The 27,674-nt window shown below is 42.4% G+C and overlaps 1 protein-coding gene across 1 annotated transcript in view; it reads left to right on the top strand.

The window, feature by feature from the left end:
• The first annotated feature begins 1,342 nt into the window (after positions 1-1,342).
• LOC145405335 (putative inorganic phosphate cotransporter) overlaps positions 1,343-27,674 on the top strand; it is a 360,438-nt gene continuing 334,106 nt past the window's right edge. The window contains exons 1-3 of the mRNA XM_080276747.1: positions 1,343-1,346; positions 7,233-7,423; positions 26,882-27,115. Of these exons, the coding sequence (XP_080132873.1) occupies positions 1,343-1,346; positions 7,233-7,423; positions 26,882-27,115 (429 nt within the window). The remainder of the gene's footprint in view (positions 1,347-7,232; positions 7,424-26,881; positions 27,116-27,674) is intronic.

Genomic DNA, 27,674 nt, shown 5'->3' on the forward strand with positions numbered 1-27,674 from the left:
ATGTGGTTTACACTGATTTTGCATCCCTTATGGGGTGCTCACTTCTTGTCTTGATTACCATCAGGGCATTTGAAGTAATGTTTGTAAGCATTATTAACATTCCTTGTGATTGGTCTCTTCAGGATTTCAGGTGTAAAGAGCCCGTAGATGTAGCAGAAAGAGTCTAATGCATTCATACAGTTGCGGTGCTTCATTGCTTGTCAGCACAGATCAAGGCAGTATAACAGTAAAGAAAATCTGTAATGGGATAATAGCAAATATAAGATTATCATTGCATACACTGGTGTCAAAAAAAAGAAAATAATAATAATCTGCTTCATGGTGGGAAAATTTTACCCGACTATCGGCTGTGGCTGAATCACTTTGAGTTGTTAAATATCTTGTGGTTCAGGTACTTAACTGAACCTGATATAAACGCCACAATTACTAGGTGAATGCAACTTTGCAAGGTCTATCTGTCTCTATGATAGAAGTCGAGTCGGATTTTCCAACACATGAGCAGATTATCCTATGGTATAATGGTTCTCGAAAACTAGACGTGCTGGCGAAAATTGGATATCATATTCGAAGTTTACAGGTTCATGTTGCTTAGAATCATCTAAAAATATACTAGAACCATAACACTTTTCAAATTTTGTCAACCAGTGTACCAGTATAATCAGTCGCCTCATGTCCATTTTGGTCTAGTGAGACTCAGTGAGGCAACTTCAAGTCCGTGTAAGTCAAATCAGGTTCATTTAGTTTATATTAGATTAGTGCTGTCCCTAAACATCCAGTAATGTCCAGTCAAATATGTTGAAATTCACTTAGTGTGAGTAAGATTGAAAGTTGGACTACAAATGTGGGCGATTGTTTGCGGGTATGCGCCAACGCAAGATCGTGCAAGCAGAGTGAGAGAAGAGTTCTGGGCGAATGTGAGCGCATGCATGGAAAATTTTGAAAGGAATGAGGGAGTGTTTTTGACTTGGTGGTGGTCAGAATCAAAATCCAAATGAAATGGAGAAATAGAAGAAGTGAAGAACAGGAGGAAGTAATTCACCCGTAGATTGCGCAATTATCTTTCTTTTATTCCACCCCGTGGTGTGCAAAAAATGAAGATTTTTTTTTTTTAGTTTTGTTTGTTACAAACTTGAAGATAAACATCCAGGGCATCATCTGGTGAAAAAAATCATCTCTCTCTCTCTCTCTCCATTTGTGTGTGGGGCCATGCATAAGTTTACATACGGGAGTAATGAACAATGAAAGAAAAAGAAATTTTGTTTATCATAAACTTGAAGATAAACATTCAGGGCATCAGCTGGTGAAAAGAGAAAAATCTCTTTCTCTGTCTTTGCGTAGAGTCATGCGTAAGTTTGCGTAGGGGTTGAGTTGTTTATGGTAATGCAGGGTCAGCACACCCTGAGCTGTTTCTAGCTACACAACGCTACCCAGCCTGAGCTGTGGCTCGCAATCCATGGGTTCATACAAGGCTAGTGGAAAGATTACAGAAGGATGGAAAAAAAAAGGCAGGATATAAGAGCGAAGTGTACAAGCGATTGGGTAAATATGGATTGGAGCAGGTGGGGGACGTGCAAGGTGCGTGCAAGATATTCACAGATGAAATCTGTGCAGCATGTGAGGTGATGTGTGGGGTGAAAAGAAGACGAAAGGGGGATGCAGGGAACAGCATGGTGGAATGAAGAGGTGAGACAGGCTGTGGCATAAAAGAAGAAAGCATATGAGAAACAGGCACAGGGAAGAAGTTGAGAGATGGAAGAAAGAGTTATATGTTGAGAGGAAGAGAGAGGTGAAAAGATTAGTAGGAGAGAGTAAGAAGCGAGTGGATGAGGAATTTGGAAGGAATTTGAGTGTGAAATGGAGGAAATGTAAGAAATGTTCTTGAATGACGTAAAGAGAGTTAGACAGGGTGCCAAAGAAGTTAGTTGGGGATTGAAAGATAAATATGGTAGATTACTAGTGGAGAAGGGAGAAAAAGTGAGCAGATGAAGAGAACACTGTAAGGAATTGCTGAACATAGAGAATGAAAGTAATGCGAGTGTAAGTGGCTGGGGAATGGCTGGGAGACAAAGGAATGTAAGAAGAGAGGAAGAAATCAGTAGGATAGAAGTTGTGGAAGCAATGAAGAAAGTCAAATTGGGGAAAGCCCCAGGATTTGATGGCATGTGTAGTGAAATGATGAAGCATGGGGTACACATAGTAGTAGAATTGATGTGGAAGATGTGCAGATTGGCCTGGGAGGAAGGTAGAGTCCCGAAGGATTGGAAATCAGATATAATTATTCCCCTGTAAAAAGGAAAAGAGGGAAAAGAAGTATGTGGTAATCATAGGGGCATTTGTCTTCATAGTGTAATAGGAAAAGTACAAGGTAGGAAACTTATTGACAGAGTTAGGGAAATAACAGAGGAAGTAGTTGAAGAACAGAAAAGTTTTAGAAAGGGAAGAGGTTGTGTAGATCAGATATTCTTTCTTAGATCTTTAGTGGAAAAGTTTCTCGAGAAAGGAAAGAAGTTGCATGCAGCTTTCATGGATTTGGAGAAAGCATGTGACAGGCTGGATAGACATAGATTGTGGAAAGTATTAAAAATATATGGAGTAGACGGGAACTTGTTGAATGCCGTGAAGAATATGTTTGAGGTGCTAAGGGTGCAGTGCGTGTGGATAGTGAACTGAGTGAATATTTCTATTTGAAGGTTGGATTGAAATAGGGATGTGTCATGCTCCATGGTTGTTCAGTACATGGGGTTATAAAAGAGATACAGGGTAGGGCAGAGGATGTTGGAGCAGCCCTAGTGAGAGAGGGCAGTGTTTGGAAACTCCCTGTACTGCTGTTTGCAGATGATACTGTGTTGTTAAATGAAGACGAAGGGGAGGTGCAAGGCTTGATGGATGAGTTTGGGAGAGTGTGTAGGAAACGGCATCAAAAGGTGAATGTACAGAAGAGTAAAGTGATGGTCTTCGAGTGAAGCGAAGTCAGTGAATGTAAAGTGAGGTTGGATGAGGAGGAAAGGGAAATGTGAGTACGTTACTTGTATAGCGTGATGAGTAAGGATGGAAGTTTAGAGGGTGAAGTGCTTGAAAAGGTACACCAAGGAAGAAAGGTTGCCGGTTCCTTGAAAGCTGTGATAAGAAACAGGGAAGTGAGCATGGAAGTGAAAAAGTTACTACCTGAAAGTATTGTGATACCAACTCTAACGTATGGACGTGAAGCTTCGACCTTGTTGGAGGGACAGAATTAGAAAATGAGAGTAGTTGAAATGAGTTATTTGAAAGGAGCCTGTGGAGTCACATGGAGAGACAAGATGACAATTGAGGAAGTGAAGGAGCGTTGTGGTGTGGATGTGGATGTGATAGGAAGCATTAGAAGAATCACACTGAAGTGGTTTGGGCATGTGGAGAAGATGGAGAGTGAGAGATTGACGAGGAGAGTGTATGTGAGTGAGGTGGAGGGGGAGAGAGGGAGAGGGAGGCCCAAGATGAGATGGAGGGATGGATTGGAGAAGTACGAGTATATGAGAGAGGGAGGTGTGAGCTGGGAGCAAGGCAGTGAAATGGCGGGGGACAGGGAGACATGGAGGCGATTTGTTTGTGGCCATCCCGTACGGGATTAAGGCGTCTGGCAATAGATAGATATATAGACATTTTTTGAAGTTCACGTAAAGCAATTTAGGTCTTTTTATTACTTTTCTTAACCACTTACGCAATTCCAGGTGTATTTTGGTTTTTCAGGTGAAGATGCATCAATTCCAATTTTTACAGATCCATACATGTTTATCAGCTTCAGGTTAGGTACAGACGTCGGAATAAGTTCGTTTGTTTTTCCGTGGACTAAGGCGTTTGTAACACTGCTTCATGGAGAGATATCCCCTCCTCCTCCCTTCCTCACAGTCCCACACTCCCGCCCAACCCCCACACTTTTTTCTCCGACCCCATAACCCCACCCGGTACCCTCCATACTCTCGCTCACAGCCAGCTAGGAGTTTCTGTACTTGAAGCACCTCTCTAATTACGTGTAGTCTGAACAACTAATAAAGGAATAGTACAGTATATATATATCATAAACCAAGTTAGGAAAAGATTTACTACACTGTGTGTGTGTGTGTGTGTGTGTGTGTGTGTGTGTGTGTGTGTGTGTGTGTGTGTGTGTGTGTGTGTGTGTGTGTGTGTGTGTGTGTGTGTGTGTGTGTGTGTGTGTGTGTGTGTGTGTGTGTGAGAGAGAGAGAGAGAGAGAGAGAGAGAGAGAGAGAATAAATCTGCTGTGATTAAATGTTGCGGTAGTAGACACCTCTTTTACACACACACACACACACACACACACACACACACACACACACATACATACATACAGAGAGAGAGAGAGAGAGAGGAGTTACAAGGAAAAGTTAAGATCTTAATGACTATGCAGCCCATACCGTGGAGATACTTCTTGTTTGCCTGGGAATGCATATCCAATTCACATTTATTTTAGTGTAAGATCCTGCCGATGAATCCCTTAAACTTCTCTACCGTGGTGTTAACAACGTCCATGTTGAGTCAGTTCCATGTGGAGCAGATCTTGCACCTGAAAACGTTTTCACGTAATTCTGCTGGTAATTGTTTTCTTTTTTCAGCTTCCAGCCATGGTTGTGTCCTGAGTTCGTGTTAAGAGTAAGCAACTTTCTATGAAATGATTGTGAAACCCATTCAGATATCAAAAACTTTAATGAGCTGACCTCGTAGTCTACGAGTTTCTACTAAAAAGTTCCACAGCCCTCAGGCTAACCTGATACCTTAGTCGCCTGAACTCTTTTTAAGTCGACGTATGTCTTTTTCAAGCGACCAAAATTCCACAGCAACTCAAGAAGAGGCCGTATAAAGGAGGTATAGACTGTGAGAACAATCTCTTTATTCCTAGAGAGAGAGAGAGAGTAAAATTATGTAAGATAGGGACGAGAAAGAGAGATGGAAAGAAGAGTGAGAAGAAAAGGAGGGGAAGAAGAGAATACTGAGAGAGAGAGAGAGAGAGAGAGAGAGAGAGAGAGAGAGAGAGAGAGAGAGACTTGGAATGGTAAGAACAATCAGGAGAAATACTGATAACAAAAAAGTGAGTGAGAGAAGAAAATGAAGCAGAGAGGAAGAAAACATGCAGGTGAAAAAGTGGAACAGTGTTATAGGAGTAACACAGGGACGGAAGCACGCACACAAACACACACACACACACACACACACACACACACACACACACACACACACACACACACACACTTTCTGGATATTTGTCGACCTATCTGTCTGTGCTTGTCTGTGTACTGCCCCCCCCCCCTCGCTCTCTCTCTCCCTTTGAACCCTTTGTCTCATCCCCAGTTTCCTTTTCCTCCCTTCCCCTTTCCTTATAGCTATCTGCCCAGTCCCCACTTTCCTCCCTCTCTCTTTCCTTTCCTTCGTCTCTCTCCCTCTGTCACTCCCTCATTACCTCATTCATCTTTTCTTTCTCCCTCCCTGTGGCTCAACTTTGTCTTACTATTTTCATCTGTCACATGTCTTACTTTTTTTTTCCTCCATTACTCTCTCCTTATTTCTTTACTTGTTCTAAATCCATTTCCTTCACTGCTTTATTCCCTCAGTAATAACTGCATGCTCTTTATCTCTCTCCTCTATCCGTCTCTCCCTGTCACCCGAAATCTCTTCCTTCATTCCGCTCTTCCCATTGTCTATTCCCTCCCTCCCTCCCTCTGCCTCCCCTTGTCTTCTCTTCTTAACATCCCCCTCCTCTTTCTTGTCCCCCAAATTATCCTATTTTCTTCCCACCCTTAATCTCTTCTTTCTCTCTGCAAATTTCTCTTTCCCTTTTTACTTGAATGTTACATTCGTTCTACTCATCCACAATGCTTTCGTCTTATCCTGCCTAGTTCTTTGCCTGCGTCTTCGCCAGAATAACACGCTTTCTTCCTCCTCCCTGTTACCTTGCCTCTTTTTCTCATTTTTCTCATTATCGTTCTCAGTATTCCGTTCCGTAGCTGTCTTTCCCACTTTTTCCTTTTGTTATCCCTATTTCTATATTTGCTCCATTCCCATTTTCTCTCAGTTGCCTCACCTTTTGTCTCTAGTTCTCTGTCTCCCGGCCTTTCTATTCACATCTCCCTTTTCTCTTTCCCTTTCACACTGCTTGTATCTCATATCACCTTTCAGTCTCTTCTTCTCACTCTCTCTCTCTTCTTAGCTCTCGTTGTTCTCTCCTTGCCTCCCCCCCTTCTTATTATCTCCTTGACTGTCCTCTCATTTCTCATTTTTCGACTCGCTCTTCGTCTCCGCCTGTCTCTCCCTGTCTTTTAACTCTCTCTCTCTCTCTCTCTCTCTCTCTCTCTCTCTCTCTCTCTCTCTCTCTCTCTCTCTCTCTCTCTCTCTCTCTCTCTCTCTCTCTCACACACACACACACACACACACACACTGTAGTAAATCTTTTCCTAACTTGGTTTATGATATATATATATATATATACTGTACTATTCCTTTATTAGTTGTTCGGACTACACGTAACTAGAGAGGTGCTTCAAGTACAGAAACCCCTAGCTGGCTGTGAGCGAGAGTATGGAGGGTACCGAGTGGGGTTATTGGGACGGAGAAAAAAGTGTGGGGATTGGGCGGGAGTGTGGGACTATGAGGAAGGGAGGAGGAGGGGATATCTCTCCATCAAGCAGTGTTACAAACGCCTTAGTCCACGGAAAAGGAAACGAACTTTTTTCAACGTCTGTACAAGGTCCAGTTAATCACTTTAGGCCTATTCAGCTCACTTCAGGCCTAGTGAAGATGCATCAGGCTCAGTTAAGTCAAATTCTGTCAGTTCAAGTAACTCCAGTAAGGTCCATTCAGTGCCATTCAGAGCCATTCAGATCTATATCCACTATGGTTACTTTCAGCCAATTTAGTCAGTTCATGTTCACTTGGAAAAAGACGAGTGTAGGGGAGTGAAAAAGAGGAGTGGAGAGGATCGGGTGGAATGGTGAATGGAAAGAAAAGGATGATGCACTGTTTGGATAGGCATTTTTTTTTTTTTACTACAAATGGCAAATCTCCAGCAGGCATCAACTGTCACCACATGGGCACTGTGATCTACAATTATTGTTGTATAATGCAACGGATATCACATTCAGGATCTGGTACTTGACAGTGTAGAATGGGTATCTTAAAGACTTTTTTTTTTTTTTCAAAAACACCAAGAAAAAAACAACTACTAATTATCTTCTGTCCTTTAGCAGTGAATGGTTGGGGTGCACGACACACCATGGGCCTGCTTGTGTTCCTTGGACTGACGCTGGCTTACATGATTCGGACCAACCTCTCAATCGCCATCGTGGCCATGGTGGGCACTAGGACAGGAGCCAATGATACTCGTAACAACTCTGACGTCTGTCCTGTGTCCAACAGTGTGGACGATGACAACTATGTGGTTCGTAGTAATTCCTTTATTGTCTAAAGTTGGAAGAAAAGCAGAGGGGAACAGATGAAAGCGGAAAATGGGTGGGTTCAACATATACCATGATTCAGGACTCACAACTGTGCAACAGGTGACTCCGAGCAGTAAGTCCATGGATATCAGCATGCTGGGGAGAAAAGGTGGGGAGGTGAATGTGAGAATAGAAAGACAGAACTATGATGTAAAGGTGGCTTTGTTGGGTGACAGATGCAGCGAGTCACAATATGGACTTAAGGTAATCACGATAACTTGACAGTCGTTGTATCAAGTGGGATATGGAGTTAGGAAAATTAGAGTAACTTTCCTTTGTTCCACCCACGTCTGTCGGTTATTTCAGTGTGCACTATGACATTACATCCCTAGATTTGAGGAGGGGGGTCTTTTCTATGGTACTTACGACGCAAATGTGACTTCACGAAGGTTTAAATATCGTCCCGTAAGTAATTTCTTTGGTCGTGACGCGCAACTATCACCCTGTGGTATCGCCCATTTCAGCATTCCAGCTGTGCCGAGGTGGCTGAAGAGGCCTAAACTGCACCTTGTAAGCTGCTTTTAAAGGTTTCAGCAGCTTCCAAGTCTAGGTTAAAGTTGGGTAACTGCGGGGTTTGGGGGGTTATCATATTTCAATCGATTTTGATTTCATTCCGTATCTGGCTTCAGGCGACGTATTTCGATCAATTTTGTTGATTTTATTCCATATCTGACTTCACACACCTATAGGGGTAACAGTTACTTGCTACAAAATTTAGTCTCAGGAACGATCAATACCTCTTCAGGCACAAAATGATCCACGGGTATACATGGCGAGTGATGAGAAGGGTGGGTGGTGAACTGAATGAAAGGAAGGCAATGATTGATTATGTGTGTGTGGATGAAAGGATGTGAAGATGTGTAATGAATGCAAGAGGTTATAGAGGCTGGGCAAGTGGACTTTTTGACCACTGCTTGGTGGTGGCCAGAATCTAGGTCCAAGTAAGATGGAGAAATAGAAGAAGGGGAGGACGGGAGGAAGGAGTAGTTGCAAGGAGAGTGGAAAGATTACAAGAGGATGAGAAAAAGGCAGAATATAAGAAAGAAGTGGAGGAACGATTGGGCAAACATGAATTGGAGCAGATGGGGGACGTGGATGGTGTGTGCAAGATATTCACAGAAGAAATATGTGCAGCATGTGATGTGGTGTGTGGGATGAAGAGAAGACGGAAGGGGGTGCAAGGAACAGCATTGTGGAATGAAGAGGTGAGACAGGCTGTGGCACAAAAGAAGAAACCATACAATGAATGGATGAGAAATAGGGGCGTGAAAGAAGTAGAGAGGCGGAAGAGAGAGTTATATGTAAAAAGGAAGAAGGAGGCAAAAAGATTATTAAGAGTAAGAAGAGAGTGGATGAGGAATTTGGAAGGAATTTGAGTGTAAAGTGAAGGGACTGTAAGAAAATGTTCTGGAAAGAACTGAAGATAGTAAGACAGGGTGGCAGTGAAGTTAGTGGGGGAGTGAAAAATAAAAATTGTAGATTACTAGTGGAGAAGGGAGAAAAAGTGAGCAGATGGAGAAAACACTTTAAGGAATTGTTGAACATAGAGAATGAAAGTAATGCGAGTATAAGTGGCTGGGGAATGGCTGGGAGAAGGAGGGAGGTGAGAAGGCAAGAAGAAATCAGTAGGACAGAAGTTGTGGAAGCAATGAAGAAAGTCAAATTGGGGAAAGCCCTAGGAATTGATGGAGTGTATGGTGAAATGCTGAAGCATGGGGGAGAGGTAGTAGTAGAATGGATGTGGGAGATATGTAGATTGGCCTGGGAGAAAGGTAGTGTCCCGGAGGATTGGAAGTCAGGTATAATTATTCCCTTGTACAAAGGAAAAGGGGAAAAAGCAATGTGTGGTAATCATAGGGACATTTGTCTTCTTAGTGTAATATGAAAAGTGTGTGGTAGGATACTTATTGACAGAGTTATGGAAGTAACAGAGGAATTAGGTGGAGAAGAACAGGGAGGCTTTAGGAAGGGAAGAGGTTGTGTAGATCAGATATTCATTCTTCGATCTTTAGTGGAAAAGTTTTTAGAGAAGGGAAAGAAGTTGTATGCAGCCTTCATGGATTTGGAGAAAGCATATGACAGGGTGGATAGACAAGGATTGTGGAAAGTATTAAGAATATATGGAGTAGATGGGAAGTTGTTGAATGCTGTGAAGAGTATGCATGATGGTGCTAAGGCTGCAGTGCGTGTGGAAGGTGAACTGAGTGAATTTTTCTCTTTAAAGGTTGGGTTGCAACAGAGATGGGTCATGTCTCCATGGTTGTTCAATCTGTACATGGGTGGGGTAATAAAATAGGTACAAGGTAGGGCAGTGAATGTTGGAGTGGCCCTAGTGAGAGAGGGCAGTGTTTGGAAACTCCCTGTACTGTTGTCTGCAGATGATACTGTGTTGTCGAATGAAGACGAAGGGGAGCTGCAAGGCTTGGTGGATGAATTTGGGAGAATGTGTAAGAAACTGAATCTAAAGGTGAATGTAAGGACGAGTAAAGTGATGGTCTTTGAGAGAAGTGAAGTCAGTGAATGTACAGTGAGGCTGGATGGTGAGGAAATGGAAAATGTGAGTACGTTTAAGTACTTGGGGAGTGTGATGAGTAAGAATAGAAGTGTAGAGGACTAGTTCCTGACCATCCCCCTTTGTTGAACATTTTCAGTGTCTCAGTTACACAGAGAGTAGGCCAGCATGCTCTCCAGTACAAATTTCTCTAACTATCTACACCAAACTACATGCACAGTACACACTACACTTCCTATTCAAAATTCAACAAAAATGGCGTCTCTTCACCAAGCCTCGGAGTCCCCAGGGGGGAGGACCATAAATGCCCCGACCATCCGCCCCTCTCCCGGTGATGACTTGAGATGCCTGGAACCACTGTCTGACTCTCTTCTTCATTTCTGCTACATTCGCGGCCTTTCCTCTAACTTTCACTCTGTTGAGCACCACCTCTCCTCCTCTAAACCTCACCTTCTTTTTCTAACAGAGACTCAGCTGTCTGAGGCAACTGACAGCAAACCCTTTTCTGTATCCTCCTACTTTCTCTATACTCATTTCAAAGCCAAAGGTGGCTGTTGTGTATATACTGTATACGCAACGACTTATCTTGCTCTCGTGTTCCTGAACTCGATTCTTCTGAATTCTCTACACTATGGCTTCGGCTTTCCTGTCATTCTCTGACTAAATATATCTGTGCTGTTTACTTATCCTCTAATTCTACTGACTATCAAAAATTCTTCGACTATCTTACTTCTACAATGGAACACATTCTATCCATTTCTCCTTTCTCTGAAATCTCCATTCTAGGAGATTTCAATGTTCACCACCACCTTTGGCTCTCCTCTCCTTTCACGGATCCACCTGGTGAACAAGCCTACATCTTTTCTATCCTTAATGACCTAGAGCAGTTTGTACAGCACCCTACCCATATCCCTGACCGCCTTGGAGAGAGCTCCAACATACTTGACCTCTTCCTCACAACTAATCCTTCTGCTTACTCTGTTAATCTTTTCTCTTCGTTGGGCTCCTCCGATCACAACCTTATTACCTTAACCTGTCCTATCACTCCGGTAAGGCCTGTGGACCCTCCAGGGAAACGTCATCTGTGGCATTTTGGAGCCGCGGACTGGGAGGCCCTCAGGCAGTACTTCTTTGATTTTCCCTGGAATGATTATTGCTTCCATGGCCGGGAGACATCTGAATGTGCCTTGCGCATTACGGAGGTTATTCTCTCGGGCATGGAAGCATACATTCCTTTCTCATATCCTTTAACTAATGCAAGAAAGCCTTGGTTTAATCACGCTTGTTCTAATGCTGTCCACAACAAGGAGAGGGCTTACAAAAGGTACCGGAGCCAACCCACCCCTGAATCACATCATCTTTACGTTTCTGCACGGAATCGTGCTAAGTCTGTTCTTCGCTGTACTAAAAATAATTTCATCCATACTAAATGCTCTCAACTCTCCAACTGGAATCCTTCCCGCTCCTTCTGGCACCTTGCCAAAAATCTTTCTAACAACTTTACCTCATCATCCTTCCCTCCTCTTTTCTACTCTGATGGTTCTGCAGCTATTTCTTATACTGATAAAGCAGATCTCTTCGCACAGACTTTCTCCTCCAGTTCCACCTTAGACGATTCCAGTGCTGTTCCTCCATCACTTCCCCCCTCTGACTTCCTCATGGCTGACATTAAAATTTCTTCAGTTGATGTATTTTCTGCCATCACTGGCCTCAGTACTAACAAGGCATATGGGCCTAATGGGGTCCCTCCTGTTGTTCTCAAGAACTGTGCTTCTGTGCTTACACCCTGCCTAGGCAAACTCTTTCGCCTTTGTCTGTCAACTTGTACCTTTCCTTCTTACTGGAAGTTTGCTCTCATTCAGCCAGCCCCAAAGAAGGGTGACCACTCCCAACCGTCCAACTATCGCCCAATTGCTTTAACGTCCTGTATTTCAAAAGTTTTCGAGTCAATTCTCAATAGAAAAATTTTAAGGCATCTTTCCTATCACAACCCTCTTTCCGATCGTCAGTACGGGTTCCATCAGGGACGCTCCACAGGCGATCTTCTCACCTACCTTTCAGACTCCTGGTCATCCTCCTTTCGGGACTTTGGCGAAAGCTTTGCCATTGCACTTGACATCTCAAAGGCTTTCGATCGAGTCTGGTATAAATCTTTAATTTCCAAACTGCCCTCCTACGGTTTCTATCCTTCCATCTGTGCCTTCATCGCTAGCTTCCTTTCTGGTCGTTCAATAGCCGCTGTTGTAGACGGCCATCGTTCTTCTCCTAGATCTATCAACAGTGGTGTTCCTCAGGGCTCTGTCCTATCACCAACTCTCTTCCTTTTATTCATCAATGATCTTCTAAGCTGTACATCTAACCCTATCCACTCATACGCTGATGACTCCACCCTTCACCTTTCCATTCGGTTCCCACAATGCCCATCTCAACAGTTACTTCAACAAACAAGGGATGAGGCTATGGCACACCTAATGTCTGACTTGGCTCGTATCTCTGACTGGGGTAAAAATAATATGGTTGTTTTTAATGCATCTAAGACTCAGTTCTTACACCTATCAACCCGACAAAATCTTCCACAGGTATACCCACTAATGTTTAATAATATTCATCTTAATCCTGCATCATCCTTGAACATGCTTGGGGTTTCATTTACTCGGGACTTATCTTAGAAAGATCATATTACATCTCTTGTAAAATCTGCTTCCAAGAGATTGGGTGTGCTAAGCCGACTCCGCTCTTTCTTTACCCCTGCACAATTGTTGACTCTATACAGGGGTTTTATCCGCCCCTGTGTGGAGTACAACTCTCATGTGTGCGGAGGCTCCCCACATACAGCTCTTCTCAATAGGGTGGAGTCAAGGGCTTTTCGTCTCATTAACTCTCCTCCTCTTACTGACTCCCTTCAACCTCTGTCTCTTCGCCGCACTGTTGCATCTTTATCTCTTTTTTATCGCTACTTTAATGGTCACTGCTCCTCTGAACTGTCTGCTTGCATTCCTCCACCTCTACGACGGGCGCGTAGCACCCGTCTGGCAGCAAACTCTCATCCCTTTTCTGTCCAACTCTCTAATGCAAGAGTTAACCGTTACTTCCAGTCTTTCATTTATGCAACAGGTCACCTCTGGGACTGTCTCCCTCTGTCTGTATTTCCAGCTGCCTGTGATCTCCAGTCTTTCAAACGCAGTGTGTCCAGGCATCTCAAAATGATCGGATCTTGAATTTGGCTCTCTATTGTATTTTGTTTTTCTCTTGGAGGGAACTGTTACTGCGGGCTCATGGCCTTTGGTTCCTTCTTCCTCGCATAAAAAAAAAAGTGCATGAAAAGGTACAACAAGGAAGAAAGTTCCTTGTTCCTTGAAAGCAGTGATAAGAAACAGGGAAGTGAGCATGGATGTGCAAAAGTTACTACATAACAGTATTGTGATACCAACTCTAAAGTATGGAAGTGAAGCTTTCACGTTGTTGGAAGGACACAAGTGAAGAGTGAGAGCAGTGGAAATGAGTTATTTAAGAGGAGCCTGTGGAGTCACATGGAGAGACAGGCTGACGAATGAGGATATAAAGGAGCGCTGTGTGTGGATGTGATAGGAAGCGTTAGGAGGAACATACTGAGGTGGTTTGGCCATGTGGAGAGGATGGAGGGTGAGAGACTGATGAGGAGAGAGTATATGAGTGAGGTGGAGGGGGGGGAGAGGGAGGGGGAGGCCGAGGATGAGATGGAGGTATGGAGTGGAGAGGTATATGAGAGAGGGGTGTGTGAGTTGGGAGCAGGGCAATGAAATGACGAGGTACGTCATGCATTGATCTCAGCATGGTCTTGTGACAGAGTTTTGAGCGAATTTATGAACACGCTTTGAACAGCTGAACACGCGAAGTAGAGATATATATTACAATTACAATGCCAAGGCAGTTCAGAGATAGAGGTGTATGTAGGAAGTAGTTTTGAGCAAGAGAGACAGACAGACAGACAGACAGACAGACAGACAGTCAGGGAGACAGACAGAGAGACAGAGAGACATACAGAGAGACAGAAAGAGAGAGAGAGACAGACGGACAGAAAGAGAAAGAAAAAGAGGCAGATAGACAGACAGACAGACAGACAGACACAGAAGATTGCAGAGAATGGAAGGAAAAAGTAACTCATTTGACCTTGGGACAAGAGGTGCTCCATATTCTTGGCGGTACCATTTGTGTGAGAGCATTTTGTCTCTACTGTATAGTGCCATAACGCCCACCTCGACAGTGTGCTGAAGTGCCGCTGACAGAATCCGTCAGAACGGTTAAAAGTTATTTATAAGAATCGAGTGTTATTGTATTATAATTACAAATCATAATAGATATAGATAAATAGATAGATAGACAGCCGTATGCGAGCCTGGGAAAAGGAAATGAGCTTGCAAATTACACTGAGGAAAGCTGACGACAGCGGCCAGTAAGGAGACGATGCAGTTAGTTGTCAGCAAACCACCCAGGAACAAAGCCCTGGTGACCATACACACACATACACACATACTCACACACAGGCTTCTTAAACTTTCCTTCCACGAGGAACACACGTGATACGTCTCCTGTTTCACCAGAATTTAGGAAAGAGAGCTCAGAAGGAGATAAGCCATACAAGAGGCAGGTCGAGGGAGAAGGGCTTGGCAGATAGAGAGAGAGACAGAGAGAGCGAGACAGAGAGATAGCTCGCAGGACTGGACTCTATACTCCGCTCTGTGTGAGAGACTTGTTAATATTTCCAAGACAAATAAAAATAGTCCCATACTATTCTTTACCTCTCCAAGATATAAAAACCTCTCTACAAGCAAATACAAAATCTTTTATGACATTTGGTAGCAGCGAACATATACGAACCTCGTCTACGAATCAACATTGAATTCCTACAAAATATCAAGACTGAAAACAAAAAGAATACCTCTCACAACCAACAACACAACCAGCTCCTGACAGTATTCTCTCCAACCAGCCCCCTCCGTCTCCCAGATCATCATGCTGATGCAGAGGTGAAGAGATCACACGACGCCTTGCAAGTAGTTTAACAAAATATTGATACGATCTTGCAACTTCTACGACGAACCAGCGAATCTACGGACATCGTCTCTGAATTAAAAGCAAATTTCTACAAAAGCAGGCGAAACTCTACAAGATTAGCTTCAGTTCTACAGTGATTCCTACAAAATACAGCCTACAATGCAAATAGCCTACAAGTCTACAAAACAACTCTATAATCTTCACGTAACTTCAAGCAGCAACAAGAAGAATATAAAACAAAGCAAGTAAAGAAGAGGAAAAACCAAAGCAACAAGCACACAAGCCATCGCTGATGCAGAGGTCAAGACACGCAGCAAAACACCAAGTCCATATTCACAACTCATCTTACTCACCCGTCTTCACTCAAGTTACTCATCGCTACTCATTCACTCACCACAGCTACCAGTGTGGGAAGCCGACATCACCATGTGCTGAGTTAACATCACAGTTAACCACTCTGAATGAAGTGTATATATTTTGTATATAGTATTAATTATATATATAAAAAAAAAAATACAAAGAAGAATGACCCATATATGGCAGACCAGTACCATTATCTTTAAATGAAATATTAATAACTCTTACCATAATCTTAATTTTAAACTATTTTTTATTCTTGCATGTATGCATTTCACTATAATAACCCAAGTACATACTGTATTACAGTTAAATAATTTACTTTAATGCATTTATTCAAATATGTATACAACTTGTTTAAAATGTAATATTACTGAATAATCACTATTTACTATGAATATTATATGTATACAATATTCATACAATTATGTTACTTTTACAATATTATGTATTTCACTTAATTAGCTTATAAGTTCATTATAATGTATATATAATGTGTATTAATATGTTAGGACTATTAACTGTCGATGGTACGCCATTTTCGCGTGACCAAGCAATGTATTATAATTACAAATCATAATAGATAGGTAGATAAATAGATAGATAGACAGCCCTATGCGAGCCTGGGAAAAGGAAATGAGCTTGCAAATTACACTGAGGAAAGCTGACGACAGCGGCCAGTAAGGAGATGATGCAGTTAGTTGTCAGCAAACCACCCGGGAACAAAACCCTGGTGACCATACACACACATACACACATACTCACACACAGGCTTCTTAAACTTTCCATCCACGAGGAACACACGTGATACGTCTCCTGTTTCACCAGAATTTAGGAAAGAGAGCTCAGAAGGAGATAAGCCATACAAGAGGCAGGTCGAGGGAGAAGGGCTTGGCAGATAGAGAGAGAGACAGAGAGAGCGAGACAGAGAAATAGCTCGCGGGACTGGACTCTATACTCCGCTCTGTGTGAGAGACTTGTTAATATTTCCAAGACAAATAAAAATAGTCCCATACTATTCTTTACCTCTCCAAGATATAAAAACCTCTCTACAAGCAAATACAAAGTCTTTTATGACATTATAAAATCGTGCTATCACTACCAGTTACGATGATCTCAAGTCTTCGAATATACTAGAGATTAACAGAACTGGATTGTAGTTAGAGAATAGGAAGCGCTCATTCATTAATACAGAATGAATGAGAGGGAAGTTCTAGCAAGATGGAACGGTGCAAAATGACGTGAGCTTTAAAACACAGTTGTTGATAAAACGGTAGTCATTAAAAAGTCAGAATGGCGGGTATATGAAGAATCTGCACCGGATATACTGACTGACGACAGTAGACAGAAGAGATGACAACAGAGCCATTTTGGTGGTTTTGGGGAGGAAGAAGTCATGAAGAATATTTGAAAGCATTTAAATAAGTGGAAGATGGAGGGAAACAGCTTTACCTGTGAAGATATTTGTAACTATTTTGTAACGTAATATTGCAAGACTAAGAACATACTGTACTTAACAAGATTCCTGCCAGGAATATGAAGTACACGAGATTCAGGGGTAAGATAATTATGAATCCTATTTCACTGCAGTGGATAGCACTGGAGTAATGCTTTTTGGAATTGTTTGGACACTGAAAACAAGTGCAAAAACAGTCGAATAACGAAGGACCATCAGGGCCCTAAGATAAAGTTTCGATAAGTCGCTAAAGTCTACTTGGGTTTAGCAGTAGATTTAGGTCCTTAACCTTTTAACTACCCATGTGGCTTCGCTAAAGCTGCTAAAATCTACGAGGGTGAAGCATCGCACTTCCGAAAATTGTTAACGAGCTGGACAGACAGGGCCGTCCCTAGAGATGTCTCCTCATTGAAAAAAGAGTGTACACTTGCATCCCCGTGAGGATAACCTCGACTGTATTCAGTAGACTGTAGCACCACTCGAATAGGGCGGTACTCCTAAGATGAACGGAGAGCTGATGACAGGAGAGCTGGAGCTCCCGTTTCATCAGCCCTCAGGACTAGCTTCTGACCATCCTCCTTTACTGAACTTTTTCAGTGGTTCAGTAACACAGAGTATAGAACAGCATACTCTCATATACTTCTAGCTGTGAACACCAAACTGCATACACATTGCACACTACATTTAGTATTCTAAACTCAGCAAAAATGGCGTCGTCAATTTCGGAGGTGGGCACCCGGTACACAAAAAGTACCGTCGGTAACGGTACCGGTACTTGCCTAAAATTGTAGTGTCACTACCGGTACGGGTACAAAACAAAAAAAGTACCGAGTACCGACTCGGTACTCAATAAATGAGTAGAATAAACTTGCTCAGTATTGAATTTTTTGTTGTTGTTACCACACTGAGGGTCCAGAAACCAGTCTTGTCAGCAGAGCCGGACCTGAGGAGAAATGAAAAATGTTCTCAGACAACTGTCACATTCACATTAACTATGGGGTGACTAAAACATAAGGTTTTGCGACCGTTCAGTACTTTACCTTCAATACATAGATCGCTAAACTTTAACCGGCCACTGTAATTCACATTTTTATACACCTAGTTTAGTGTTTATCAAAATAAACACAATTTTATGACTACATCGTGTCATTACATGCACAATAATCTGATTAATAATTACACAGTGCACTTCAGTTTTCTTTTCCAGTGTTGCCCTTGAGGAAAATGAGCACCTCAAAATGATAGTCACTGAGTCTCGCCCGTTTTGGTTTGAGCACGTCCTTCCCCAATGAAAACAGACGTTCTACAGCAGGACTGGATGGTATTGGCGTGTTATAAGTTACAAATAAGTCCCTGAAAACCTTGCAAGGAAAGCAGTCCTTGTTGATTTTATGTTTCTGGGGTTTCTTCAAAAATTCTTTTACTAGTTTTATCCCAGTCTCCCTTTTCTTCCTCCTGCTCGTCATCATCATCACTGGTGCTGCTCTCCGCATCCTCTAGCTTGCTCTCCAGTAGTGACACCATCTGCTCCACCCTACTCCTCATTTTCTCTACGTCGTAGGAGGCAGACTCAGGAAAACATGCCAACCACGACAGCTTGAATTAGGGATGAAAGGCAGCAGCAAGCAGGGAATGCCCTCGAAACGATGTCTGCCTCCCACACCCCCAATCACTGCGTTCACCAGAGGCTGCACACCGTCAGATCGGCGCTTTCCTTCACCTCTTTTAATTTCTTAAGGCACATGGCCAGGGTAGACGGCAGCATTCCTATGTAGGCCTTCTCCTTACCCTTTTTTTATCACACGATGCGTGAGTATAGATAAATGAAACGTATCGGTACCGAGTACCGACAAAATATGCTTAAAAATGTACCTTCTGTACTAATTTCGGTACATGACAGTAATAGTAATGTCACTACTGTTACCGGTACTCGAACTGTAACTCGGTAATGTAACTCGGAACTGCCCATCTATGGTCACCTCCAGCCTCGGAGTCCCCAAGGGAGGGGATCATTAAAGCCCCCACCATCCGCTCCTCTCCTAGTGTCAGCCAAGTGACATGCATGGAAACAGTGTCCGGTTCCAATCTTGTTAATCTCTGAAACATTCGTGCCTTTCCTTTACGTTTCCCTCTGTTCAACATGGCATTTCTTCCTCTATACCTCACCTCTTCCTCACTGATACTCAGCTGTCTGATGACAGGCCAACTCTTCCTTCTATCCTCCTACTCTCTCTATACTCACTAGAGCCAAAGGCGCTTGTTGTGTGTATGTATGCAGCAACATAACTTGCTCTCGTGTTCCTGAACTTGAATCTTCTGAATTCTCTTCTCACTGACTTCAGCTTTCTTGCCATTCTGTAACTAAATATATATGTGTTTCGTACTTACCCCACAATTCTTCTGACTATGGAATATTCTTTGACTATCTTACTTCTAAGATGGAACATACCCTATCAGTTTTTCATTTCTCTTAAATCTCCATTCTAGGTAATTTCCATGTTCGTCACCGCCTTTGGCTGTCCTTTTCCTCCACTGATTCACTTGGTAAAGAAGCCTACATCTTGTCTACCCTTTAATGGCCACGAAGAGCTTGTACAGCACCGTACTTGTATTCCTGACCGCCTGGGAGAGAGTTCCAAATTATTTGACCTCTTTCTTACAACTAATCCCTCTGCTTTTAATCTTGTATATCTGTTGGGCTCCTCCAATCACAACCTTATCACTTTAACCTGTTCTGCTGCTCCAGTAAGGCATGTGGACCCTTCCAAGAAGCGGTGGCTGTGGCAATTTCGAGATCCTAATTGGGAGGCCCTCAGGCAGTGCTTCTTTGATTTTCCTGGGAATGATTATTGATTCCACGGCCTAGAGCCAAGTGAGTGTGTCTCACGCATTTTAGAGGTTGTTCATTCGGGCATGGAAGCATAGTTTCCTTTCTCATATCCTGTCACTATTAAAAAAAAAAAAAAAAGTTTAATCACGCTTGTTCTATGCTGTCCACAACCAACCGATCCCCTGAATCTTATAACTTTTATGTCTCTGCCCAGAATCGTGCTAAGTTTGTTCTTCGCTCAGATAGAGGTAAAATCATTCGTAATGAAAGAAAAATAGTCGGGAACCGAGTGCTAATCGCCCGCCAGAGTATGTGCTGGCCAAATCCAAGATTTTGGCCATATCTTGATACCTTGAAGGTTTCATGTTGATAGCGCAAGCCGTTCATAAGATATAATAGTGCTAAAGGAGGGCGATAAAAACTATATGACATTTGGCAGCAATTTTGGTAACCTTGACCTTGACCCCGACTGTCTATTTTCGAACTCGGCCAACATTTTGGCCATATCTTGATACCCTGAAGGTTTCGTGTTGATAGCTCAAGCCGCTAATGAGATATAATGGGAACACACACACACACACACACACACACACACACACACACACACACACAGGCGGACAAAAACATTACCGTTTCCTCGTCTTATGATGGGCGATAATAAAGGTTCTAAACTCTCTGACTCAGATTCTTCCTGCTCCTTTTGACACTACCAAAAATCTTTATATTAACTTTACTTCATCATTATTACCTCCTTTTTCTGCTCTGATGACTATGTAGCTGATTTTTGTACGGAAAAAGCAGAACTTTGCTTAGACTTTCTCCTCCAGTTTCACCTTAAATGATTACGGTACTGTTCCTCCATCACTGCCCCACTCTGACTTCCTCATGGCTGACATTACAATTCATTCAGTTAATGAACTTTCCGCCATCACTAGCCTCAATTCGAGCATGGCATATGGCTCTGATATGGTCCCTCCTAGTGTCCTCAAGAATAGTTCTTTGTGCTTACACTCTGCCTAGGTAAACTCTTTCTTTGTCTGTCGACTTGTATCTCTCCTACTTGCAAGAAGTTTGGCACATTCAGCCTGTCCCAAAGAAGGGTGACCATTCCCAGCCCTTCAGCCATCACCCACTTGCTTTACATTCTATATTTCTAAAGTTATTGAATTTATTCTTAACAAAAAAAAAAAAAAAAAAGCACCTTTCCTATCAGAACCTTCTTTCCAATCGCCAGTACGGGCTCCGCCTTTCATGCTCTCCTAACGATCTTCTCACATTCCTTTCAGACTCCTGGTCATCCTTCTTTCGAGTCTTTGGCGAAAGCTTAGGCTATTTCACTGGACATCTCAAAAGCTTTCGATTGAGTCTGGCAAAAATCTTTAATATCCAGACTCTCCTCATATGGTTTCCATCTTGCTATCTGTGCCTTCATCTCTAGCTTCCTTTCTGGTAGTTCTATAGCTGCTATTGTAGATAGCCACAGTTCTTCTCCTTTAGCTATCAGGAGTGGTGTTCCTCTGGGCTCTGTCTTATCAACAACTCTCTTCTTATGCTGTCAAGAACCCTTTTCCTTTTATTCATCAATGACCTTCAAAGGTGTGTATCTAACCCTATCCACTCATGCTGATGACTCCACCCATCACCTTTCCATTCGGTTTTCGCAGTATCCATCTCAGCATCTGCTTCGTCAAACAAGGGACGAGGTTATGACACACTTAATGTCTGACTTGGTTCATATCTCTGATTGGGGTATAATTACAGTATTCTTGTTATATTAATGCCTGAAAAAAAAAAAAAAATAGTTCTTGCGTCTTGGAACCCATCAAAATCTTCTGCAAGAGTATCCTCTGATTTTTAACAATATCCAACTCAATCCCACATCATCTTTCAACATACTTTGTGTTTCATTCTCTAGGGATTTATTTTGGAAATATCATACTACCTCTCTTGCAAAATCTGTCTCCAAGAGATTAAGTGTACCAAGCCAACGTCCTGCCTTCTTTACCCCAACTTAGATGTTGACTTTATATGGGGGTTTTGTTCCACCCTGTGTAGAGTACAACCCTCATGTGCTGGGAGGCTCCCCACGTACAGCTCTTATCAACATGTTGGAGCCAAAATCTTTTCGTCATTGTAGCTATTCTCCTCTTACTGGTTCCCTTCAGCCTCTGTCTATTTGCTTCAGTGTTGCACCTTTATGTCTTTCTACCGCAACTTCAAGGGGTCAAAGTTCCTCTGAACTGTCTGCTTACATCCCAGTACCACTACGGCGGCCGCGTAGCATCCGTCTAGTAGCAAACTTTCATACCTTTTCTGTCCAGCTATCTAATGCAAGAGTTAACCGTTACTCCCTGTCCTTCATGTATACAACAGGTCACCTCTGGCAGTGTTTTTCCTCTGTATTTACCACTGCCTATGGCCTCTAGTCTTTTAAGCGCAGTGTGTCAAGGCATCGCGAAATGAACGATCTTTGCTACTTTGTTACTGTATTTTTTCTTGGAGAGAACGATCTTGTGGGCTCCTGGCTTTTGTTCCTTCTTTCCTGCATTAAAAGAAAAAAAAAATTCCTTTTTTATTTTTATTCAGGGAGGATGGAACAAAAGAGAGGTCTCGATCATTAAATCAATGTTTATTCGGTGGAAAACAAAGAAATAATTCCAGATAGCCTTCGACTCTGCTCTGTTGTGATTCACAGGTGTTAAAACGAGAACTATTTCTACCACCATGCGATAGCAAGAACTTAATTTTTTTAAAGGGTGACAATGAACTAATGTTTGCGGATTTCTGCAACACTGCTCGTATTTTGATCCAAACACTGATAGAATGATGAAATCTTCATTTCTCAAAGTTGCTTATGTACTTGCTGCCAGAATTCCAACAATGACTCAGAAGTTTTTGAGTTCGCTTCAGCACATTATCATTTTTCATGTCAAAGAGCTTCACTTGTGCATAAGCAAAAGTGGCCTCGTTGGTGTAAGACTAACAGTTACTAAACTCATCTGCTTCCAACAGAAATGGGGAAGAACAACATTCTTCTACTTTGAGACTCAGAAAACCGATTTGCAGTTTTCTTTTTTAAATGCTTACGGTACGATATATTTGCTAGTGATTACCTTTCACACATAGGCGTACGAGCCAGGGGGGCTGGGGGGGCTGCAGCCCCCCCAAGATTTGGCCAGACACAAATTTTTCGGGCAGAGTAGCCAATGTAGCAGGGCTATTCAACTGGCGGATCGTGAGCTAAATCCTGTCCTTGAGTGTTTTTTCTTTTCATATATGAAATTTTACTTTTCTCTTAAAAAACGAAATGCCATAACGGTCCTTTTCTGTACTTTTTTAAAATATTTCTTAGTTCTTACTGTTTATAAAGAAACTATCAGCCAGTGTTGACAGGCTGGGCAGGATGCTCGTGTCCGTACCGTCCGTTCGTAAATTACCTAATAGTGGACAGGCTCATAAGTCGTAAACTGTACGTGTCTAGGATGGGCGAACAAGTACACACTATGCGTCGGCAAAGTCCCCAAGTCCCGCCTGCCAGTTTGCTCAGGGCTTGAGTGGAAGCTGCAGAGTGACACATATCCGGACTTATTCTTTAAAGTCCTTAAGTATCACACAATGGTCATGCAGGTGGGAAGCCGTGAAAAGTGTTCACGAGCAAATTGAGAGAATTGTAAAAGCTCTCATTCAGCTAGCAGATGATAAAGATCCCAAGACATACTCTGATAGTCGTGCACTTCTTTCTGCAATCTGTGACTTTGAGTTCATTCTTGGACTCTGCATCCTCAAAGTCATTCTTTCAAACACCAACAGTCTGAGCAGATACTTACAGTCCAAAAATATGGATGTCATCACTGCTCGCCGAAATGCAGATCTTACCATCAGGACATTGGGAGAATGTCGTAATGATGATAGCTTTGACAAGATCTGGCAAAGGGCTGCCCAAATCAGCCAAAACATAAAATCTTGGATTGAAAACACAAGATTCAACTTCTGTGATGCACGGATACCTCGAAAAAAAACCATCTCGTCGATTGCAAGCCCTTGTAGGAGAATTGACAGGGATGGATGCCCAACCACTGACACCAGTACAGCATCATCGTGTCAACACTTATTACAATTCAATGGACAAGGTCCTGTCAGAACTGGAAGTTCGTTTCAAGGGTAATGATCAAGATGTTCTGTGTGCTCTTGGTGCCATTGCAATAAGTGATTCACCATCTCAAAGTGACTATAAACTAGTTGCAAACTTTTATGGCCTGGACAAGGATCTGATGGAAGCAGAACAGAGACTTTTCTTTAAGTTTAAGCAAAGGCGACAAGGAGTCTTCCTCAAGACAGCATCAGATGTTGTCCAGTTTCTACACGAAAATGAACTGTCAGAAATGGTACCCGAGTTCATGAAAGTTGTATCTTTTTTGGCTGTCATCCCTGCTACTTCATGTTCAGCAGAGAGGTCTTTCAGTGGACTTCGTAAGCTGAAATCCTACCTTCGCAGCACCATGGGTCAAGCAAGAGTTAGCTGCCTAGCACTTATCAACATAGAAAGAGAATATGCTACTAGAGTGATTGAAGAAGATATGGACAAAATTATAGATGTTTTTGGAAAAAGAAAGGGACGTGAAAAATATTTTTTCTAACTTGATTTTTTCTGTAAGTCGTAACTTTATTATGGATAGGAAAAGAAGCACTTTATTTTTCTAATCATGTTTTAATTTAGTATGAAGGTGAACTATAATTTACTTCAATTTTTAATAATTACTATATTTATACCATTCAACCATTGCAATTTATTTCAGTAACAGCTATTATTTATTTAGTATATTACATTAAAAAGTACAACCCATACTAATTACTCAGTTCAATTTTATACTGTAGGCTTTATGTAATACTTGTAAATGTGGGTAAAATTTAGCAGTTCAGTTAACCTTCATTTTTACATGGTGTGTAGAATAAATGTGCAGTGTCTTCATGAAGTGTGGTTTCTTCCTTCACACACACACACACACACATATATATATATATATATATATATATATATATATATATATATATATATATATATATAATTGCTTGGATTTACAGGCAAAATATATTTCTGGCAGTGAGAGTTCAGCTCCCCCAGATGAGAAGGGTCCCGTACGCCTATGCTTTCACACAAAACACGTGGAATAATAATTGATTAACCAGCTACATATCCTGAAATTTCGACTTTGTTCAACTGGCCGCATCTGGGGAAAACGCAGTTTTAGGACTGCTGCTTTATATGCTGAAGGAATGATTTACAGCTTAATACTACCCGGATAAGGATCTGATTTTATAAAACAGTGACTGCACAATTAATATCATCACATAGCACAAAGTTCACTATACATAGGAAGGAATATACGAGAGATAGTCTTCGGAACCCTAGCGTGGCAGCACAAAATTATAAATTTGCTTTTCTTTTTTTGGGATGGGGGTAGAATGGGCATAGACAACGTGCAGAGGAATCACGCAGAAGTGTGAAGAATGAATTAGGATTGTCGGGGCTGCTGGGTCAGGGCGCCAAAAGTAGGTCTACGCCGGGTGATACTGGTGTGGGTTATATATAGATAAATATTTTGTCCAAGAACAAGCATTCATTATCCTCGTACAGTTTGTATCTTGACGCACAGATGAAAATTGATTCCAATCGTTACGACGCCCGTTTCCAAATTAATCTGTCCTTCTCTCTCTCTCTCTCTCTCTCTCTCTCTCTTCAGCCTTGTAACTCCTACCGTATGCTCTTCAGTTGGGAATTCGAACTACCGGGTATATTTTTTCCCGCCACTACTGCACTGGTGGCTGATTCAGAGGAGAGATTGGGACAGTTGGTAGAGGAGTTTGGAAGGGTGTGTGAAAGGAAGAAATTGAAAGTAAATGAGAGTAAGAGTAAAGTGATGAAGTGTACGAGGTTGGTAGATGGTAGGGGGATGAATATAGTTTTGAATGGTGAGTTGCTTGAGGAGGTGGAGTGTTTTAAATATTTAGGGTCGCATGTTGCTATGGATGGAAGAATAGATGCAGAAGTGAAGTTTAGAATAAATGAAGTAGGAAAGGTGCTGGGAGGAATGAAAAAAGTGTTTAGATGTCGTTCGCTTAGAATGGATGTAAAGAGAAGGCTGTATGAGGGTGTTGTGGTACCGACTGCGTTATATGGGGCTGAAACATGGAATGTGGGTGTAGCTGAGAGGAAAAGTTTGAATGTAATGGAGATGAGGTGTCTGTGGAGTATGTGTGGAGTGATGCGTATGGATCGAGTGCGAAATGATGAAGTGCGAAGGAGAACTGGAGTTGTTTGGGAGATGGCTGGTAGAGTTGAGCAGAGGGTGTTGCGATGGTTTGGGCATATGGAGAGAATGGATAATGAGCGATTAGTGAAAAAGAGAACTAGATCTGATGTGAGAGGTGTAAGGCTGAAAGGAAGACCACGAACAGGATGGATGGACAGTGTGAAGAGAGCGCTGGATGCGAGAGGGATGTCTGTTGAGGAAGGAAGAGTGACTGTGCGTGACAGAAATAAAAGGAGAGAAATTGTGAATGAATAAATGATGACGCAGCCCTTAGGGGATATTCTCCCGCATTTGGTCTGATTAGCTAGTCAGGTCAGGTGCAAGTAAGGGGATGGGTCTATTATGATGTGGCAGGGGTAAACCAGCCCTGCTGTCAGGCCCTGCTGCGGATGTCACTGATTGCACTGCGCAGTTGACCCATGTGTGGTGTGGTGCGGTGAGGATCTGTCCCTTCTCCCCTCTGGGGCTAAGATGCGAATGACTGTGTTTGAATGGATGAGTAAATGGGGAGTGTGTCGTCCTGTCTCGGCTACCTCCCTTTCCATGGGGGAAGCAGCCTAAGTATATAGATAGATAGACTTCATCACCCAATATTAGATACCGGATAACGGAAATTGTTGGGATAGGGTGTGGATGTGTCCCAGGAGATGAGATGTGTTAGAGTTCCAGCTTGCATTGGACTGAATGTACAGTACATAATGGCTGAGTAGAGCGTGATAGTTATTAAGTAGCTACAGCTCATTGTTATTGTTTTGTTACAGGAATTGCTCTACATACAGGCATTATTGTGGTACCGGTATTTGATATTGCTCATAAGTGCCAAGGACAATGATTCATAGTATTCATGTAAAGAACGAGATGCACTAACTGATTTTTTTTTTTTTTCTTATGAAACCTCAGGAGGGCGACTTTGACTGGGACGAGCAGACTCAAGGGCTGATCCTGGGTGCGTTTTTCTGGGGCTACACTGTCACTAACTTCGCGGGTGGACGTGCTGCGGAGTACTTAGGTGGCCGTCTGGTGGTCGGATTGGGTGTGGTGGTACCCTCTGCCCTCGCCCTCTTCTCGGCTCTCTGTGCCTCCGTCTCTAAAGAGCTCTTCATCGTATTAAGGGTTCTGCAGGGAATGACGCAAGTAAGCCATTTGTGTATAGCTAAGCAGAGGTGTGTAGACTAGCCACTGTGTCCCTGCCTATCTTATGTTGTGGAATTTTCACAGGAAATCAGTGGAAACAATAATCAAAGTGGACCTCATCAGTTAATTGTGCATAACGATTTGTAAGTTTTACGCTCTTTCCGTGCAAGGCCACCATCTGCAGAGTAAACAGCATAATTATTTATGGAAATGGATGCTTGTCATTGAATGGACAGAGAGACCAAATTCAGCTGAGGTTCTTTCGAAAATGATATAGAATTTGACATCTCAGTCATGAGTGATTTTGGATTTTACAGTGACTGACGTTATACAGTCTCATTAACTGAAAGAAACACATTGTTAACTGTCTGAGGGTTAAAAGAGCATGGAAACTGAGATACCATAGTCGCGGCGCACGACCCTGAGGTTGTCATTATTGTATCCTGGCAACCTAACATTCAAAAGTGCGTCCCATTTCGTGTATAACATGAGACGCAAGTGATTCGTATATAATATGTTCTTGCATAATAATATTCGTGTATAATATATTCGTGCATAA

The sequence above is a fragment of the Coenobita brevimanus genome, chromosome 66, assembly GCF_032717465.1.
Source record: "Coenobita brevimanus isolate Jiangsu-jjx chromosome 66, ASM3271746v2, whole genome shotgun sequence".
Taxonomy (NCBI): Eukaryota; Metazoa; Arthropoda; class Malacostraca; order Decapoda; family Coenobitidae; genus Coenobita; species Coenobita brevimanus.